The following is a 20,035-nucleotide window of genomic DNA, read 5'->3' as shown; positions in this document are numbered from 1 at the left end:
GGGGAGCCCAAGGCGTTCCTTTATTTCCTCCACAGGGAATCTCTCCAGAAGTTATTCAGAATTAAATCCATCATAGAGAAGAAAAACAGGACCTTTGCTGAGAAGAGTGAATTATTCAATTATGTGATTGAAAACTGTCCAGATGTTGATGTTCAACGGTGGCTGAACCTGAACGCAGATTCTGAATACTTCTTCGAACTGTTAGACCTTTTTAACGTTGTCAAACAGAAGGTTGAAGAGGAGGAGAAGAAGAAAGGGAGGAAAGGCAGGAGGATCGACCTGGTCTTATAGATCCACTAGCAGCCCACCGGTATCTTATCCCGTACCTTCACCCAGGGTTCGGCAGCGTGCCCTTCTTTACCGTCATGTTGGCCTTGTCTGTGGTGCTCCATGTTTCAGAGTATGAAGCCACCGTCCATCTGGCTGCTTGTCTGGGGAAAACATCTCCAGAAACCACGATGGAAGAGGATTATCTGAATCGGCAGTACGCCTACACTGTGGACAACACAGGCATGACCGTTCCATCAGAAACAATCCGCTCCACACACTCTCCATTGTTTAAGATGTTCAAGGCTGTTTTTGGTGACGTGTTTCCGTCTTTTAACGGCTGATTCAGAAGAGGACAACATGCTGGTATAGATCAGTTCAGACAGGTTATAGGAAGTGATTGATTTAAATACTCTTTGTTCAGTTTATAGGGTTAAGTGCTCTGCTCGTTTCTATAACTGTTGAACACAAAGTTAGCTTCCAGCAGTGAGCTTCTCTCCTGACTTCAGTGGCTTGAAGTCGTCTCTGTGAACAATACGGGCATGAACATTTGTAAAAACACACTCGGCACCCCTAACACCCTGCTGCTTAACATGATGAGGGCTGTTTTTGATTAGATGTCTTCATGTTTTGAATGCTGAAGATGTCAGTCCACAATGGGCCCGCAGCCTTACAGTTCCTCCACCTTACTTAACAGTGACCACCATGTGGTTTTCCACATAATCGTGCTTTGTTTCACAGCAGTCCCACTGCTGAATACTTCAGTCTGAGTCTCATCTGACCAATTCTCACAGGTCCAGGTAAACTCCAAGCGGATTTCAGCAAACTAACCACGTTTATGTTCGTGATGGTAGGACAGAAAAGGCTTTTTCCCAGCATGCCTCCAAAACAACCAGTTGGCATGTAGATAGCATCCAACGGGTTAATGGAGACCAAGATGCCAGCCTTTGCTGCAGTTCTCTAAGTTTTGGAGATGATTCTCCTCTCTCACCATCCTCCTCACTGAGAAGATAAACTTGTGTCCTTGTCCAGCCTTGCTCGTCTCAGCCCTAGTTGGTCTAAATGTTTTAACCATCGTTCTGACTGTAGATATGAAGTTGGACCCAGTGGCTGTTCTCTAGCTCTTCTAGCCATTTTCTGGACTGATGAAGATCAACACACACCTAAAGTTACAGAGTGATCTCAGTCTGTAGAGACATTATTCTAAGGGAGTAATCAAACTAACACCTACTGAGAGGAAGAAGTATAATAATGCACACTTTCTGCTGTTATCTCTGTTATTTTCAGCGTTTTTATGAACCGCTGTAATTAATCCGGCTCTAGGGGACATGTGGCCAAAACTTTGCTTAAATAACTTCGAGGCAAACTTGTTTTCTAAGAATAATTTCAATAAAATCACTTTACCTCTACTGTGTTCTTCTTGTGGAACCTGCCCTGCGTGTATTTCATGAATTTCTGATACCTTCAGCTTGGAGACCATCAGGATGCAAACATCTTGTCCCGTACATCATTGCCAGCCCACACATCTGACTGATTATCCATGGAGTTACTCTGATGGGGCTGAATAAACAGAGGGAAACCAACATGATTGGGCCAGAAACCAGAAACTGATCAATCACTGAAATCTACTGATCCATGGAGCAGAAACTCTTTGATTCTGAGCAGTTTATCCAGTAGGGGTCGCTGTTTGGCCCACTGGTTGCATTTGTGCAGAAACACTGTTTGAAACAAGGAGTTTTGTTTTTTCCTAATTTCTGATTCATCAGATTATATTAAATGTTTTTTTTTAAATCATGAAAGTCTTAACATGAGTTCTGATGTTTTCAGCTGCACTAAAGGATTTAACGGCCAACTATCACTGATGCACTTTACCATCACTGGTTCATCATCAGCTGTGTATTAAGTAGAGTTTGAGGCACATAATGGAAGGTGAGATTGTTTCTTCACTGCAGAGCCACAGGAACATGAACTTTTATTTTTTTTATTTGACAGACACTCGGCTGGAATATCTTATAAAAATCTTTGTGTTCTCAGAAATGGTTTTGGTTTAGTTTCAGGACTTTAAATAACTTTAGAGTCTATACACATCAGAGCACACAAAACAGATTCAGGGATTGTCTTTTTTTTCTAAAACATTTCTTATTCACTTTAAACATTCTCAGATAATATAGGATTTATTTGTGCTATAAGCCAACATTTTATTGCCATTCTGACAACATTAAACAACATGACGGATCGAAATGCAGGCATCACTTTGGGTTGTGTAGTTTTGTAGATTTTAAATTCAAAGTACATCCTTTGTCATGGCATCCATTACAAAAACAATACCTAGCACCATTAGGGTGCTACTTCTTACTTATTTTGATGGGGGAAATTACAGTAAAAAAGCTGGACTTCTGCATCCAAAGCACCATAGTGGCTGCATTACCCCAGGGTTGTTGCTGCAGATGGGCTGGATGGGGCATCTGGGCAATGGAGATCCACGTTTTAAAATGTTGTTTTTATTTTTATTGGTCTTTGAGCAGTGACAAAAAAGAAAATGCTTCGCTTTGCCTTCCCATCACAACCCAGTCCACAGAGGTATATTATGTAGTCTACAAAAAACAAAGGACAGAATGATGTAAAAATAAAAATAATAAAACTAATGACTCAATTTATAACGAAGACATTTAAATGTAGCATCTCACATCGATCACATTGGACATGTGACTGGCAAGATGTGAAGTTCGTTCGTTCGTTCGTTCGTCGTCTTCCGCTTATCCAGGACCGGGTCGCGGGGGCAGCAGACTCAGCAGAGACGCCCAGACGTCCCTCTCTCCAGACACCTCCTCCAGTTCCTCCAGGGGGAGCCCAAGGCGTTCCCAGGCCAGCCGAGAGACATAGTCCCTCCAGCGTGTCCTGGGCCGTCCCCTGGGCCTCCTCCCGGTGGGACGTGCCTGGAACACCTCCCGAGGAAGGCGTCCAGGAGGCATCCGGTATAGATGCCCGAGCCACCTCAACTGGCTCCTCTCGATGTGGAGGAGCAGCGGCTCTACTCCGAGCCCCTCCCGGATGGCCGAGCTCCTCACCCTATCTCTAAGGGAGTGCCCGGCCACCCTACGGAGGAAGCTCATTTCAGCCGCTTGTATCCGTGATCTCGTTCTTTCGGTCATGACCCAAAGTTCATGGCCATAGGTGAGGGTAGGAATGTAGACCGACCAGTAAATTGAGAGCTTTGCTTTTCGGCTCAGCTCTCTCTTCACCACAATGGACCGGCACAGCGCCCCCATTACTGTGGCAGCTGCACCGATCCGTCTGTCGATCTCCCGCTCCATTCTTCCCTCACTCGTGAACAAGACCCCGAGATACTTAAACTCCTCCACTTGAGGCAGGAACTCCCCTCCAACCTGAAGAGGACAAGCCACCCTTTTCCGGTCGAGTACCATGGCCTCGGACTTGGAGGAGCTGATCCTCATCCCAGCCGCTTCACATTCGGCTGCGAACCGCCACAGCGCATGCTGTAGGTCTTGGCTAGAGGGGGCCAGCAGGACCACGTCATCCGCAAAAAGAAGAGACGAAATCCACTGGTCCCCAAACCAGACCCCCTCCGGCCCTTGGCTGCGTCTAGAAATCCTGTCCATAAAAGTTATGAACAGGACCGGCGACAAAGGGCAGCCCTGCCGGAGTCCAACATGCACTGGGAACAGGTCCGACTTAGTGCCGGCAATGCGGACCAAACTCCTGCTCCGCTCGTACAGGGACCGGATGGCCCCTAATAAAGGGCCCCCGATTCCATACTCCTGGAGCACCCCCCACAGGGCATCACGAGGGACACAGTCGAATGCCTTCTCCAGGTCCACAAAACACATGTGAACCGGTTGGGCAAACTCCCATGAACCCTCGAGCACCCTGTAGAGGGTATAGAGCTGGTCCAGTGTTCCACGGCTGGGACGAAAACCACACTGTTCCTCCTGAAGCCGAGGTTCGACTATCGGTCGGACTCTCCTCTCCAATACCCTGGGGTAGGCCTTACCAGGGAGGCTGAGGAGTGTGATCCCCCTGTAGTTGGAACACACCCTCCGGTCCCCCTTCTTATAAAGGGGGACCACCACCCCAGTCTGCCAGTCCAGAGGCACTGTCCCCGACCGCCACGCAATGTTGAAGAGGCGTGTCAACCATGACAGCCCTACAACATCCAGAGACTTGAGGTACTCAGGGCGGATCTCATCCACCCCCGAAGCCTTGCCACCGCGGAGCTTTTTAACCACCTCGGTGACTTCAGCCTGGGTGATGAAAGAATCCAACCCCGAGTCCCCAGCCTCTGTTTCCACCACGGAATGCGTGATGGCAGGATTGAGGAGATCCTTGAAGTACTCCTTCCACCGCCCGATAATGTCCTCAGTCGAGGTCAGCAGTCTCCCGCCCCCACTATAAACAGTGTTGGCAGAGCACTGCTTCCCCCTCCTGAGGCGTCGGACGGTTTGCCAGAATCGCTTCGAGGCCAACCGGTAGTCCTTCTCCATGGCCTCACCGAACTCTTCCCAGGCCCGAGTTTTTGCCTCTGCCACAGCCCGGGCCGCAGCACGCTTGGCCTCACGGTACCCGTCAGCCGCCTCAGGAGTCCCACAAGCCAACCACAGCCGATAGGACTCCTTCTTCAGCTTAACAGCATCCCTTACTGCCGGTGTCCACCACCGGGTTCTGGGATTGCCGCCACGACAGGCACCGCAGACCTTACGGCCGCAGCTATGGGCAGCAGCATCGACAATAGATGCAGAGAACATGGTCCACTCTGAGTCTATGTCTCCAACATCCCCCGGGATCTGGTCGAAGCTCTCCCGGAGGTGGGAGTTGAATACATCCCTGGCCGAGGGCTCCGCCAGGCGTTCCCAGCAGACCCTCACTATGCGCTTGGGCCTGCCAAGTCTGTCCGGCTTTCTCCCCCTCCAGCGGATCCAACTCACCACCAGGTGATGATCAGTGGACAGCTCAGCCCCTCTCTTCACCCGAGTGTCCAAAACATGCGGCCGAAGGTCTGATGATACGACAACAAAGTCGATCATCGACCTCCTGCCTAGGGTGTCCTGGTGCCAAGTGCACTGATGGACACCCTTATGTTTGAACATGGTGTTCGTTATGGACAATCCGTGACTACCGCAGAAGTCCAATAACAAAACACCACTCGGATTCAGATCGGGGAGGCCATTCCTCCTGATCACACCTCTCCAGGTGTCACTGTCGTTCCCCACGTGGGCGTTGAAGTCCCCCAGCAGAATAATGGAGTCCCCGGGAGGGGCACTATCCAGCACCCCCGACAGGGACGCCAAGAAGGCCGGGTACTCTGCACTACCACTCGGCCCGTAGGCTGAAATGATAGTCAGAGACCTCTCCCCAACCCGAAGGCGCAGGGATGAAACCCTCTCATCCACTGGGGTAAACCCCAACACGAGACGGCTGAGCTGGGGGGCAACAAGCAAACCCACACCAGCCCGCCGCCTCTCCCCGTGGGCCACTCCAGAGTAGAAGAGAGTCCAACCCCTCTCAAGGAGATGGGTTCCAGAGCCCACGCTGTGCGTGGAGGCGAGCCCGACTATTTCTAGTCGATATCTCTCGACCTCCCGCACAAGCTCAGGCTCCTTCCCCCCCAGCGAGGTGACATTCCACGTCCCTAGAGCCAGCCTAAGCATCCGGGGATCGGGCCGTTGAGGTCTCCTCCTTCGTCCGCCACCCAATCCTCTTTGCACCGGTCCCTCACGGTTCCCCCTGCAGGTGGTGGGCCCACTGGAGGATGGCCTCGCGTCTCTCGTTCGGGCTTGGCCCGGCCGGGTCCCGCGAGGAGCAACCCGGCCACCAGGCGCTCTCCGACGAGTCCCGACCCCAGGCCTGGCTCCAGGGTGGGACCCCGGCTCCGCCGTACCGGGCGACGTCACGTGCCTCGATATTGTGTTCTTCATGAGGGGTTCTTGAACCATTCTTTGTCTGACCCATCACCTAGAACCTGTTTGCCATGGGAGACCCTACCAGGGGCATTTAGGCCCCAGACAACATAGCCTCTAGGATCATTTGAGCACTCAAACCCCTCCACCACGTTAAGGTGACGGTTCAAGGAGGGGAGATGTGAAGTTATTTTTGGATATTCAGCTGGTTCCAGTTTTCCTGGACAGGTGGAGAATATTCATCTGTTTTCTGGTGCACTGTTGGGCTGTATGAAATTATTAGGAAATAAGAATTGTAAGAACATTTGAAAAGAGCACTGAGCGTATTGTTTCAAATTCTTTACTTATGGCTTAGCAAAAGAGAAACTGACTCATTTGAAAATTTATATATTTATCATAAATTTATAATGAATTATATGATCAAGTTTTTTAGTTAAGTCACTTTAAGCACTAAATTTACACAGCAGAAGCCAGACGGTTTTGACAGTTTGTTTTCCTATATCCACTTTAATTAGAATAATCAGTTTTAGATTTATGTGTAAATATTTATTATATTTTATTTTGAGCCTCTGTGTAGTCTGCTCAAGGTGGGCAATGAATACATCCCTGGCCGAGGGCGCTGCCAGACGTTCCCAGCATTTTTGTGACATTGTAATCAAATTTGAACTTGTAGCTGAGACTTGTATCTATTTTTTGACTAGTAAGTCCATATCTTTAACCATCCATGTGCAGTTACAGGAAAAAACAAACAAACCAGGAGAGGGAAAAAATGTAAAAATTTCTTTGTGATCCATCTTCAGTAACTACAGACTAGTTGCAGTTTCAACATGCTTGACTGCTGAGGTTAAATCTGCAGTAAATCAGAGAGCAGCGGCTCAATCAGCAGAACCTGTTAACATTCCCCCCAAAATGTCTAAGAACACCTGTAAAATGCATGTCCAAATGAAGTTAGATGCTGCACTTGAACCATTTGCAGCACACACAAAAGCCTGATCTCTCTGTAAAGGAAACACTGAATTTCCAACCCTTGAGATCTGCTCCCATCATGCAACAGGCAACACGATCCAGGACTTATCTCTTAAGACATATTTCAGTCAAGTGAGGAGCAGCAGGGCAGGTTTGAGCTGAAAAGGAGACGATGAGGGGCCACCCCAGGTCACCTGTAGAGTGTCTGGTCATCCTGGATCAGAGACCAGGCCATTTACAGAAACCTGCAGATCAATAAGTTCAGGTAATCAATAAGTTCAGGTAAGCACTGCTGCCTCCGCTCAACAAATGTTTACCTTGTTTGGGGAGGGGGGGCTGGGCCCCTTCCCGGAGAGCCGAAGCATGACCCGTTTAGAGGTGAGAGAGGAGGAGTTTTTCCAGTAAAGAGGGAATAAAACTGCCAGGAAGTAGATGCACTCAAGCTTTTCATTAACTGCAACAGGGTTACCAACTGTTTAGTGGGTGGAGGTTCAAGGTGGTGGTCTGGGGGCAGACTACCATAGTTAAAGCAGTGGACCTGATATTTGACTTTGTTGAAGTGAATATTTCCTCACTAATGACATAAAGCCTTAAAGGTGTTGTCCTCAGTCCTGTCTTCACAGGCCTTTTTACACAACACCATCATCTTGAAAAATGGAGACATAACTGAAGTTCCAGGTCTGATGTCTGATGGTGATGATGCAGCAACATGGAAATGTTGTCTCTGACGTTGCAGTGATGAAACAATCACTTTCACAACGTGCACCAAAAGCAGGAACCTTAACCAGCAGAGGGGATGCAGTGGAGAAGACAGAGTCTCCAGTTTGTCTTAATATATGTGAAGAACTCACCTGGTTCTACCTCATCACTGAGCTGCTGAACAAAGCTAAGCAGCAGCTGATCTTTCTACAGAGGATGAGGATGTTTGAAAACTGCATCATCCACAGGATCCTGACCAGCTGCATCTCTGCAGAGACCACACCATCTGCAGAGAGGGGCCCGGACCCAAGAGTAGGTTGTCAAAGCACCTGATTCAGATTGAGGAACATTCATCTTTTAGAATGGCCTAGTCAAAGTCTAGATCCTAATCAAACTAAGAATTTGTGGCAAGACTTGAAAACTGATGTTCACAGATGTTCTCCATCCATCTGTAGATGTTCAAAGCTGGTGGAGACAAAAACCAACAGACAAGATGTTGTTCAACAGAGCTCCGAGTCGGGGGGGAATACAAAAGCACACCACACTTTTCAGATTGAACTGTTTTTCTTCAGTAAGGTCTGATCTATAAAGCACCTGTAAAATATGCAGGCTGTGGCAGGAACTAAAGTGTGGAATAATTTACAGGGTGTGAAGACTTTTACATGGCTTTAGACTTACAAACTTTTTTTGGCATGTTAAGCAAAGGTTGAGCCTTATGGATCTGTTTTAAAGTTGACCTCTGAGAGGACTTTGACTTGTCAACAATGACGACATTATCACAGCAAAGAAATGGACTGAACTGGACAGAACTGGACAGAACTCATGGACCTGAGAAGGAGGTGGGACTTTCAGTCCTTTAAAGTTAGCTGCACTATTCCTGCAGAGGGCAGAAGTTTCCTCTTTCCTTCTAACGAGCTGCTGATCACCCCACTGGACCTCCATCTGCTCCACAAACATCTGATCAGGTCTGCAGAGTTTTTCATTTTGATATTTAAATATTGCACCAGGAAAGGATGTTCTTTAGTTTCTCATTGTAGCTTCTCTTGGCTGTTTTGATCTCTTTTGTTAGTTTGTTCCTGGCCTGCCTCTACTACGCCAGGAACAAACTAACAAAGATTATCAAAACAGCCAAGAGAAGCTACAGTGAGAAACTAAAGTAAACTAAATTAACTAACTAAAGTAAAGAAACTAAAGACTAATGATGAGGGATAAGCTCTTCTAGCTTGGCAAAGTGTCTTTTTATACAACAGTAGACTATTTTTCCAGATTAAGTAGGAATCCTCTACATGTGTGGTGCATTATTTTCTCTTCAATTTTCTAATATTTATAGGGCCCTGTTCAAAATTACTGGTCCTTATTGGGACTTACTGGGGCTATAACAATATTTTATACATTTGTAAAGAAAACATTTCAGTCCATGGAAAATTAAATTACAATGTGGACAAAGCCTGAAAACCTTTAAGCTAACTCATATATTTTATCTTCTTTGATCTTCATATATATGTGCCAAGAGTTGCACTGTGTTGCTGGCTTATTGATGTTGTTGACTGTTTGCTGTCTGAATGTAATTTAATATTATCTCAAGTTTCCTCTTTTTGTTTTGTATGTTGAATATTTTGTGTGTTGCAGTTATGGTGTCTTCACTGAGGTCTGCCTCAGTTCTGCTGGCTTCTCTCATCCTTCATTGGACCTCTGCTTGCACCCATTTCTCCACGGATCTGTCAGAAGTGAAAAGGATCAAGAAAGATCTGGCCTTTGAAGACAGAGAAAAAACAGATAGGATCTTAAATCTGGGAAAAGACATTCTGTCCCTTCTTAAAGATGGTGTAGAAACAGTGAAGGAAAACAACATAAGGGATATAGTAAAGAACCTGTCTGTCTTCGCTGGCTTAGCACCAGGGATTGGTGCTGTAGCCTTCTCGATCATCAACATGGTGTTGATATTGATCCCTCAGGATGACCCAGTTCTGACTGAGGTAAAGAAAGGGTTTGCTGAGGTGAACCGGAAGCTGGACTCTCTCTCCTTCCAGATCTCCAACCTGGCAACAGATGTAGAATGGTTCAACTACGCCAGCGTCTACTCTAGAGACGAAGTCACCATCCTCAATGCCTGGGACAAGTTCAATGACCTTCGTCAGAACAGTAACTTGGTGCAAAGTGCAGAAGACAGACTCAGACTGGCTGAAATATTCACCAGCTACTATGAATTCTCAGGAGCTGAGTCCAGTGTGTCCAATCTTTACCGCTACCTGACAGTCGACAGCACGTCTCTGAGTGCAAACCTCAACAATCTGCTGAAGAAGAAGTTTAAATGTGACATTACTAAGATTGGTAAATATAATTTGTATTTTAGCAGCTTGTTGTGGAAGGGGATGGTGCTCAACGAGTTCTACTGGAGACTGATTGGTTTCAACACCACGACCAAAGAAGATAAACATGTGCAGATGTTCAAGAAGGTTTCTGAAGCTCAGTTAGCAGCCATAGACTACTGCTTGCTGAACTATGAAGATTACATGAAGAAAGATGTGGTGGAGACTGTCAAAGGACTCAGCACTGATGACAAACAGGCCATCGCTCTTAAGGTGAAAGAAGTTCTGGACCAGAAGTACAACTGGTACAGCTGGGTGGTGGTGGTGTACAACAAGGCAAACAAAGACAATCACATCGTGCTTGAAGCCACTGAGATTGATGCAGGAGACACCATTGTGCTTGTCAGGTTCGTTCGGGATGGTGACATGAAGTTCCAAGACCATGGAAAGAGAATGGTACAAAATTGCTTTAGAGGAAAATCTTGTTCTAATCTTGAACCAGACAAGTGCAAGTACACTCATAATCCTCCGTATGATGTCTCTGGCCATGAATCTGGTTCTTTGACAATCATTTTCAATCAATACGCCACAGTAACACATGCCTTCTATGTTGAAGATGCTGTAGAGGTCCCAGCACCTTTTCATCAAGAGGACTGTAGTTGGAGTACATTTTCTTCGGGTAAAGTTTCTTTTCATTACTCTAGAGAACAGTCTGTCTGCAATGAAGACAAATGCCAGAACAATGGCTTGTGTGAGAGAGTTCTGGAGTCCAACCAGTGGTTCTGCAGGTGTAAGAATGGATTCTATGGAGAACATTGCGAGCTGCAGACCAGTAAGACTCCGGAGATGAAAGACCAATTTACACCTTTTAGAACCATTAAGGGCATGCTGAAACTGCTTGAGTCCAAAGTGGACGCCATGAACAAATGTCAGACTTCTTAGGAGATTTCAGCAGAATACGAATGATTCAATGCCAACTAATACCTGAAACACATCTGAAAACAGAAACCTGCAGATGTTTCACATGACATTATGGTCCAGTTCAATGGCAGGACGAATTTCTGTCAAATTATTGTCAATAAAAAACACTGAAAGACATGAAGAGTGTTCTCATTATTTCAAATATTTGATAGATACATTTTCTTGTTTAGAGTTTAATTTTCAGTAATGTATCTCTTTTCAAACTGAAGGCTTCATTCTTTAAAAGATGAATTTTGTCAGACTTTCTGTCAAATCTGCAGTGCTGTGACGTTTCTGCTAAACTTTTCATGTTAATTGAATTTTGTCACATCACAGCCACAACTATCAGTGTATTTTATTGGGATCTTATGTGACAAACACAAAGTAATTAGAAAAAGTTAAGCGGAAGGGAAATGATTTTAGATTTAGACATTTTTTATACAACCCCAATTCAAATGAAGTTGGGACGTCGCGTAAAAGGTAATTAAAACGAGAATATAATGATTTTCAAATCTTGTTCAACTTATGTGTAAATTTAATGTTGAAACTGATAAACTTTGTTTTTTTTTGCAGATTTCACTCTTTCTGAATTTAATTTTAGCAACACATTCCAAAAAAGCTGCATCACAGAGAGTTGAAGGAAATCAGATGAACCATCAAGCTTTTTAAAGCACAAATACACACAGACCTGGTTGAACCCACAGAAAAGTACCCCTGGTGCCCCACAGGGCGGCCCTCGGTACCACTGTTGTTGCCCTGGTGTCTTCAAACAGAGCAGAATGAAAGCCAGACGTTCCCACTCTTGCCAGACTTATAGATTATTTATACAACCTCTGTGGGCAAAATGTTCCTCAGATGTTTGGGCCCAACTACTGCAAACTGATGGAGATTTTACCAAATGGGAATCAGGGGTAATTATCTGGCCAGATATTTTGCAGCTTAATGTAATGTTCTTATTCATCTATGAATAAAACATCAAGAAGGGCTCTTTGTTTTAGCTTCTGTTAGCAGTTTAGTTCTACACTTGCTGTCTCTTTATGGTCGCTGGTGTCTCTAGTGCCACGTTTCTGACTGTGGAGCTGCCAATTACCAGAGTTGTCACTGAGCGGGAAAAATCTGTTAGAAACGCAGACCAAGACTACATTAAATATAATTTAACAAAATTAAGAATCTATTTCTTTCTTGCTAATAGATTGTTCCCCAAAAGGTTTATTTTGTGCATTAATATAAAGGTCTATTTTCCCTATTAGACTGTTTATTTTATAATTGCGTTAGCTTCAGTTTGTGTGGGCAATGTGGCATTTTCCCTTACATGTCATTTGAAGTCATGCATATAATTTTCACCTAGTTAGAACCACATAGGATTGATGTATTTAAAATATTTATAGCCTTCGTTAGCTCTATGTTTTAACCATTTACATCATTATAATTATTAATTAAGAATTAATTCATTTATCTTCATGTATTTCAAATGAATTAGTATTAATTAAATTGGTCTCAGAGTTCACCACTGAATTTACCTAAAGTAATTTTGTTTCTATTTGCAGTCACCTCAGTTTTGTTAACAATAAAACATAAATGTTATTAAGTTCATTTTAATGTTTCAATTATAAATGAGTCACATCATCTTGATTGGTCTTGGTTTAAGACGAGTAAATTTAAATCATGCAGGTTTAATGCATAAATCCTACCAATTGAACCTAATCATTAATTATAGTTTAGGATCATGACTCAGGTTTGTTTTTAAAATATATTCCTTATTTGTGGCATATCTTGAACTTTCAGCTAGTTTAATTTATTGGCACCAGGATAACATTTTCAGTCCATTAAATTCCCAATGATTCTGCAAGCAAAACTAATTATTTGAAGAAGTTTAAACTATTTCATTAACATTTTAATTATAAAAACACATAAATCAAAATTTCATGCTTTATCCTAACTCAGTCATTTTATAAACATGCATTTTAACGCAGTTATCATAACAAGCCCCCTTTATTATTCTCACTTTTCTTTCAAACAGTGTTGAACTCAGGAAGGGAGGGGTGAGCGTTTCCATGGAAGTTAAGGTGTGTTCAAACCTGGTAGGTGGGCGGAGCCAGGCGGAACCAACCTCTGATAGGCTATCTATAGGTGGGCTGTGGGCGGTCCCCACGGTTCTGTCCTTCCAACCCATCTCAGTGGACCTTAGACTGCAGAACTGTTAACATCAACTTACATCAAAAACACGCTGCTTCTTAGGAGTTAAGAATCTTTCCTGAAAACTGAAGGTTTTAATCAGTCTGGGTTAGAAAACATTATTCTAAACATGAATTATTATAGGAACATATGAACAAACACTCACTCATTCCAATGAAATAAAGACAAACATCACAGACAGAGACACAGTTGGACAAAATTTTGTTTTTTTCCCGATCAAATTGTAAATATGAAATTTAATGAATGTTTTAATGACGTCAAATTTACTCAGTGACTTAATGAAGCTTCAGGAATTTAAAGCAAAAATTTCTAACACTCACTTTTCAAAAATGTTTTTTCTTAGCATATCTCCAGATGCTTTAATTGATCGTCAGGATCCTGTTTAAAGATAAGTGAACACAATTCAAAGAGATCTCAAATAATTTAGAAGCACAGCAGCAGTTTTCTCTTCTGCTGAAACTCTTTGCTAACTCTTCATACTTTAAACATTGTAATGACAGCAATTATAAGTCTGAAAGTTGCTGTTATGATTCTCTTTACATTAAGTTTTAATTTGATCACAACTGTATATATGAATTTCTCTGCTCAGGTTAAATGCTGACAATTATTTTTAGCCCAGTATTGACATTTTATGGTTCTACACAGTCACTAAACAAACACAAACACTGCAGTGTTAAAACTTAACCAGAAAATGAACAATTAAGTTTAATCCCCAACTAGATTTTATTACATTATAGCACTTCAAAAGGGACTGGACATTATTTTCTTTAAATCAGGGTTATTAAAGTTTTGAAAGTTGGGTTAGAAAATTATTGTCAGCACCCCTCTGTTTTGAGTCAAATGCTAATGTTCCATTATTTTAAATATTGGTTCTTTGAAATGATCTTTTGTGCTACTTTAAAACTATCGTTTGTACTAATTTGATATTAGTTTGGAACCCCTAGGGCTAGGGAGTGTAGGATTTAAATGAAGTTTTGATGAAAATTCAATCCGGAAGACTCCCTCCTACCTCAGCCGGTCCAATGGCTCCTCTATGCGTCTCCGCCCATCCAATCAGCGTTAAGTCCGCAGCTCCTCTTCAGTCAATCATCTCCAAGGCTTCGCTTTAAAGATCCTCATCGGCAAGATTCTCTCGCTCTTCCGCTAAGCTTTGACCCACCTCCTCCCCATCTCCTCCTTCATGCCTACATTCCACCCCCAGTCGGATCTCTAACTTAATCCTAAAAATACTCATTCAAGCCCTCATCATTCGCAGCGTTCAGGTCTTCCCAGGGGTCTGAGCGCCAAAGCAATGTATATAAAAAATTAACTTCTAATAGCCTTTCTTTGTGTTTTCCATTTGTGAGCCTTACAGGATTGAATCATTCATTTACCCAATAAGTCCCCAAAAATAAACTTTTATTTGAATATTTTCAAACTCATCCAAGTTGTCATGAAATCAAACATTTCTCCCTGAGGAGGAGACTGGAGTTTGAGCCACTTTTCCTCTTTAATGTTAAAAGAGGAGCCTTTATTTATCCCTAAAATAAAGGACTTTATCTGCCTTTATGCCCCATAAAGGTCTTTCCTAGGATTTTAATTCTTGAACCCTAATTACTTCTGCCTTTATTCTGTTATAAAGGACTTTAGTCACTATGAATTTTAATTTCCTGAATCCCAGCCCTGGCTCCAAAACAACCTTCAGCCTCAATCTGTGTTCTCCAGAGTAGAAACCTAATCTGAGTATTAATAGATTTTAAAGCCAGAACCCATCATTGCCTTAGATCTTTTATTTAATAAGTGTAGTATTTGAATGTACTCTGTTCAGTTAAATGGCATACCTTTAACCTTTACTGATTTATTTAAATTTTCTTCACTGACCCACAATCTATGGCTCACGGGCCTCAGGCGTCCAGGAACCACAGGTTGAGGACCACTGCTTTAAACAGTGATGTCAGCTTTCTGCAGAGATTAAAGAAAATGGATTAAATACCTTAAATATTTTCAGAATAAAGGGTTTATTATTTCTGGCATGAACAATAACAGATTTACAGATTTAAGAGTTTCAATCATCAGTTCACAGCTCTAAATTAACCCCATGTCATATTTTCTTTTAACCCAGAGTTCATAAGGAGCTTCAGACACTATAATAAAACAACACATATCTGTTTTGGACTAAAAGAAAATCAGTCAGTCAGTCATTTTCTACCGCTTATTCCATAGTGGGTCACGGGGAAGCTGGTGCCCATCTCCAGCAGTCTATGGGCGAAAGACGGGGTTCATCCTGGACAGGTCGCCAGTCCATCGCAGGAGCTTGGCCTTCCGGGAGGGGCTCGGAGTAGAGCCGCTGCTCCTCCACATCGAGAGGAGCCAGTTGAGGTGGCTCGGGCATCTATATCGGATGCCTCCTGGACGGCTTCCTCGGGAGGTGTTCCAGGCACGTCCCACCGGGAGGAGGCCCAGGGGACGGCCCAGGACACGCTGGAGGGACTATGTCTCTCGGCTGGCCTGGGAACGCCTTGGGCTCCCCCTGGAGGAGCTGGAGGAGGTGTCTGGAGAGAGGGACGTCTGGGCGTCTCTGCTGAGTCTGCTGCCCCCGCGACCCGGTCCTGGATAAAGTGGAAGACGACGAGTACGAGAATTAGAACCATTTAAACTTTTGAAATTTAGAATCTTTTATATTTTGAATTTCAGGCCTTTGGTTACTTTTATCGGACTATTAAGTAAATTACAATTGATGATAATTAAATTATGCTGATTCATTGTTTCTCACCGTCTCTGGAAGAAAAAAAGAATTTGGTTCTTCTGGATTCCAGCGCTGAGTCTCCAAGAACACCAAGTCAGAAGTCCTCCACCCCTTAACACTAAAAGGGTTTGAGGCAGGGAAGCTCTTCCCAGGTTGATCAGATCCTTCTGCCGATGTCCTCAGAAGAACCCAGTCAAGGAATCCCATCCTCGTCACCATTTGTTGTAGAAAAATTAGGTTTTACCTGCTGCCAAATCATTCTGACTAGACAAGCAAAGGTTCTCCTTATAAGCTACAACAGTTTTCAAGGTAACTCGCATGAGACCCAGAAAGACAAGGTGAAACCTGTTGTCCTAGACATGTTGACAATGGAAATGGAACCTTACACAGTGTGGCATACATGTTATCTCATACAAGTATATAAGAGAAGTTTGAAGAACCATGTCTGTAAGACTAAACAGAACCATCTGTCCTAACCCTTGAGGCAGAAGACAACAACACGGAAGGGGTTTGAATACTTTTATCAGATCCTGCAGAGTATCTAGGGGAAAAGAAAGCAAGGCACAAACATTTTCCATAACACCACTTATAGTGGAAAAATTTAAATAGGACATCTTGTTTGGTATCACTGAGAGTCGGGTCAGCACTTTCAGAACTGGGCTACCTCTGGATATCATCAAGATATCATCTGTTCTTCCTATATGTGTCTTAAATCAGCTTGTTGTCCATAAAATGTCCAGTTCAGACCTGATCTACTCTGCCAGATCAGCATGCTACACTTAGAGGCGCCTGAACTGCAAGGCCTTCCTGACATTTTTGGACTCTGTTTGTGGCTTTGTGTTTGTTTACCTTTTGCTTAGATTTTTCTATTTTGGTTTTTGTATCATGTTTTCTTTTCTCCCTCTTCCGCCTCCTAGTGTTTACGACTTATGGTCTTTTATGGTTGTTTTCTTATTACTTTGTATGGTTTATTATTATTATTATTATTGTAATTATTATAGTTCTTGGTCTTCCCTGGATTCTCTAGTTTTATTTCTCTTTAGTATCTTTATGTTTAATTGTGTTTTATTATTTGTTCCTTTGCACTCTTCTTGTTTACTAGTTTATTTTCTGTTTCCTTTCCAGTTAATTCAGTCAGTGTGGTTAGGTTTGTATTCAGGTTTTCTTTATGGGTTCTTTGTTTGTTCTCAGGTTGTTATTGTTGTTCCCTCTAGTTTCTCTGTTCATGATTATTCTAGTTTTCTTATTTCCCATTTGATTATTTATCTTCGTCTATAGTTTTGCTTGGTCTGTGTTTCTGTTTATTGTTTATTAGTTACTTTGCCTATCCTCAGTCTTTGTATTTGTTTCACCTGTTCCCTGTTCCGTTGATTATCTGCCTTTGTTATCTCACAATATATTAGTTGGTTTTGTGTCTTTGTTCAGTGCTGGTTCCTTGTGTTTGTCATACCCCGTTCTCTACCCACGTATTTGTGCTGAGTTTTTCCATGTTCCTGCAGAACCTATCTTGTAAGATTTTGGATCTAGACTTTTGTTTGTATCTGCAGTGCCTTATTTGGTTTCTTTGAAAACCTCTGGAAATAAAGCTGAAAACCTTTTACAACATGTTGCTGCCCAGCTCTTGTCTGCACTTTGGTCCGCCCTCAAACCACTTCATGACACTTCCCCTGATATGCAGGTTTTGTTTACCCAAGAGAAGATACCTCTCTTCCCTCTAGGGCCTCACATTGTGCTGACCACCATTAGATATCTGATGCCCAAAGACTGTTTTACTTTCTTGTCTCTTGTGTTGTGAATTACATTTTCAGCTGTGTGAGAACTATAAAAGGATTGTAACTCCCTGTCTGGGGCAGACCAAGACACTTGTTTGTATTATCTGTCCGTTCTCAATTCTTGCAAGAATTTATAAAATTTTCCACTGGCTCGATTTGGCCTGCCCGGAACAGCTCCGCACGGCTCTGCACGTTGTGTGTTGTATTTCCATAAACCCGCTTTTGCTCCGCTGAAGGGAACATCTCCTGGAGGCGCAGCTTTAAAGCATCGTGTGTCGTGCGGCATTACCGCGAATGACACAACCAACCGCCAATGTAAAGAAGAAAAGACCGAAACGCGTTACAAAAACAAGAAGCTACACGTCTATTGCCTGGGGATTAAATCTCTGACTGCATTGGCAATCAGATTTCATGAGCAGGATTTTGACATCAGTTTTATTATTATTATTATTAAAGATTTCACTTTCCCTTTAAGAGACTTGGAAAGATTTGAATCAGGTCCCATTTTATTTCTAATAGTTGTTGCCTATATATTTATTCAGCTGCCGCTGAATATTGCAGTCTCCTATGATCACCAGAAAAGCTTTCACCTAATCGTTGCTCCAAGGGGTGACTTTTCCGTATAACTGCATTATAGTTTCTCTCACTCGCTTGAATGTGGAAGGAAAAAGGGCAAAAGTGCCACTTGATTGATTTTCACCGATCTCCGTTATCAGCTAAGTTTATTGACGTGCCTTTGTTTTATTTTCTATTTGCACAACGTAATGTTCCAGTTTTACAGCAGAATTATAAACAGATTTACCAGTTTGATGATGATCCAGGTCAGGATTACCTCCTGAACTAGAGCGTCTGAGGTTTGAAAATCTGTTCAGCCTTAAGGACAGTAAACCTGTTGGAAGGTCAGGTTTAAAACACGGCATTGTTGGGTGCAATTTTGTTTTGCAGTGTGTTCAGCCTAAAAATTGTAACTATGTAAATTGTTTGGTATTTCGTTTTAAAACTACAAGATTTTTATTACAAGGAACATGGTCTGACCTTTTCTTATCATGCACAGTATCAAAATGAGAATATTTTTAGTTTATGCATCAGTTCCTAAACATTAGTAGCGCTGAATGGGAATATGATTAAATAACATTATTCCTCAGAGTCTCACCTCTCAGTGCAGCCATCACTGATGACTGTATGTTGAAGCCTTCAGGAATTAGAGCCTTTTGAAGGTCATGTGTCAAAGGTTTTTCACTTGGAGTCTCCAAAGGGCCACTTTAAAGGTCTAGACATACTCTCAGAAAAACCTCTCCAGAATACTCAGTTTTTGTGATATTGTAATCAAATTTGAACTTGTAGCTGAGACTTGTATCTATTTTTTGACTAGTAAGTCCATATCTTTAACCATCCATGTGCAGTTACAGGAAAAAACAAACAAACCGGGAGAGGGAAAAAATGTAAAAATTTCTTTGTGATCCATCTTCAGTAACTACAGACTAGTTGCAGTTTCAACATGTTTGACTGCCGAGGTTAAATCTGCAGTAAATCAGAGAGCAGCGGCTCAATCAGCAGAACCTGTTAACATTCCCCCCAAAATGTCTAAGAACACCTGTAAAATGCATGTCCAAATGAAGTTAGATGCTGCACTTGAACCATTTGCAGCACACACAAAAGCCTGATCTCTCTGTAAAGGAAACACTGAATTTCCAACCCTTGAGATCTGCTCCCATCATGCAACAGGCAACACGATCCAGGACTTCACTCTTAAGACATATTTCAGTCAAGTGAGGAGCAGCAGGGCAGGTTTGAGCTGAAAAGGAGACGATGAGGGGCCACCCCAGGTCACCTGTAGAGTGTCTGGTCATCCTGGATCAGAGACCAGGCCATTTACAGAAACCTGCAGATCAATAAGTTCAGGTAATCAATAAGTTCAGGTAAGCACTGCTGCCTCCGCTCAACAAATGTTTACCTTGTTTGGGGAGGGGGGGCTGGGCCCCTTCCCGGAGAGCCGAAGCATGACCCGTTTAGAGGTGAGAGAGGAGGAGTTTTTCCAGTAAAGAGGGAATAAAACTGCCAGGAAGTAGATGCACTCAAGCTTTTCATTAACTGCAACAGGGTTACCAACTGTTTAGTGGGTGGAGGTTCAAGGTGGTGGTCTGGGGGCAGACTACCATAGTTAAAGCAGTGGACCTGATATTTGACTTTGTTGAAGTGAATATTTCCTCACTAATGACATAAAGC

The 20,035-nt window shown here is 43.1% G+C and overlaps 1 protein-coding gene across 1 annotated transcript; it reads left to right on the top strand.

Moving 5' to 3' along the window:
- Positions 1–8,382: 8,382 nt before the first annotated feature.
- On the top strand, positions 8,383–11,254 carry LOC124862569 (SE-cephalotoxin-like). Its single transcript, XM_047356552.1, has 2 exons — positions 8,383–8,812; positions 9,477–11,254. Exon 2 carries the CDS (start codon positions 9,479–9,481, stop codon positions 11,096–11,098), a length of 1,620 nt encoding a protein of 539 aa, XP_047212508.1. The 5' UTR covers positions 8,383–8,812; positions 9,477–9,478; the 3' UTR covers positions 11,099–11,254.
- The last annotated feature ends 8,781 nt before the right edge of the window (positions 11,255–20,035 follow it).

The sequence above is a fragment of the Girardinichthys multiradiatus genome, chromosome X (assembly GCF_021462225.1).
Source record: "Girardinichthys multiradiatus isolate DD_20200921_A chromosome X, DD_fGirMul_XY1, whole genome shotgun sequence".
NCBI classification, from domain to species: Eukaryota; Metazoa; Chordata; class Actinopteri; order Cyprinodontiformes; family Goodeidae; genus Girardinichthys; species Girardinichthys multiradiatus.
This window is presented reverse-complemented; position numbering and strand designations above follow the sequence as displayed.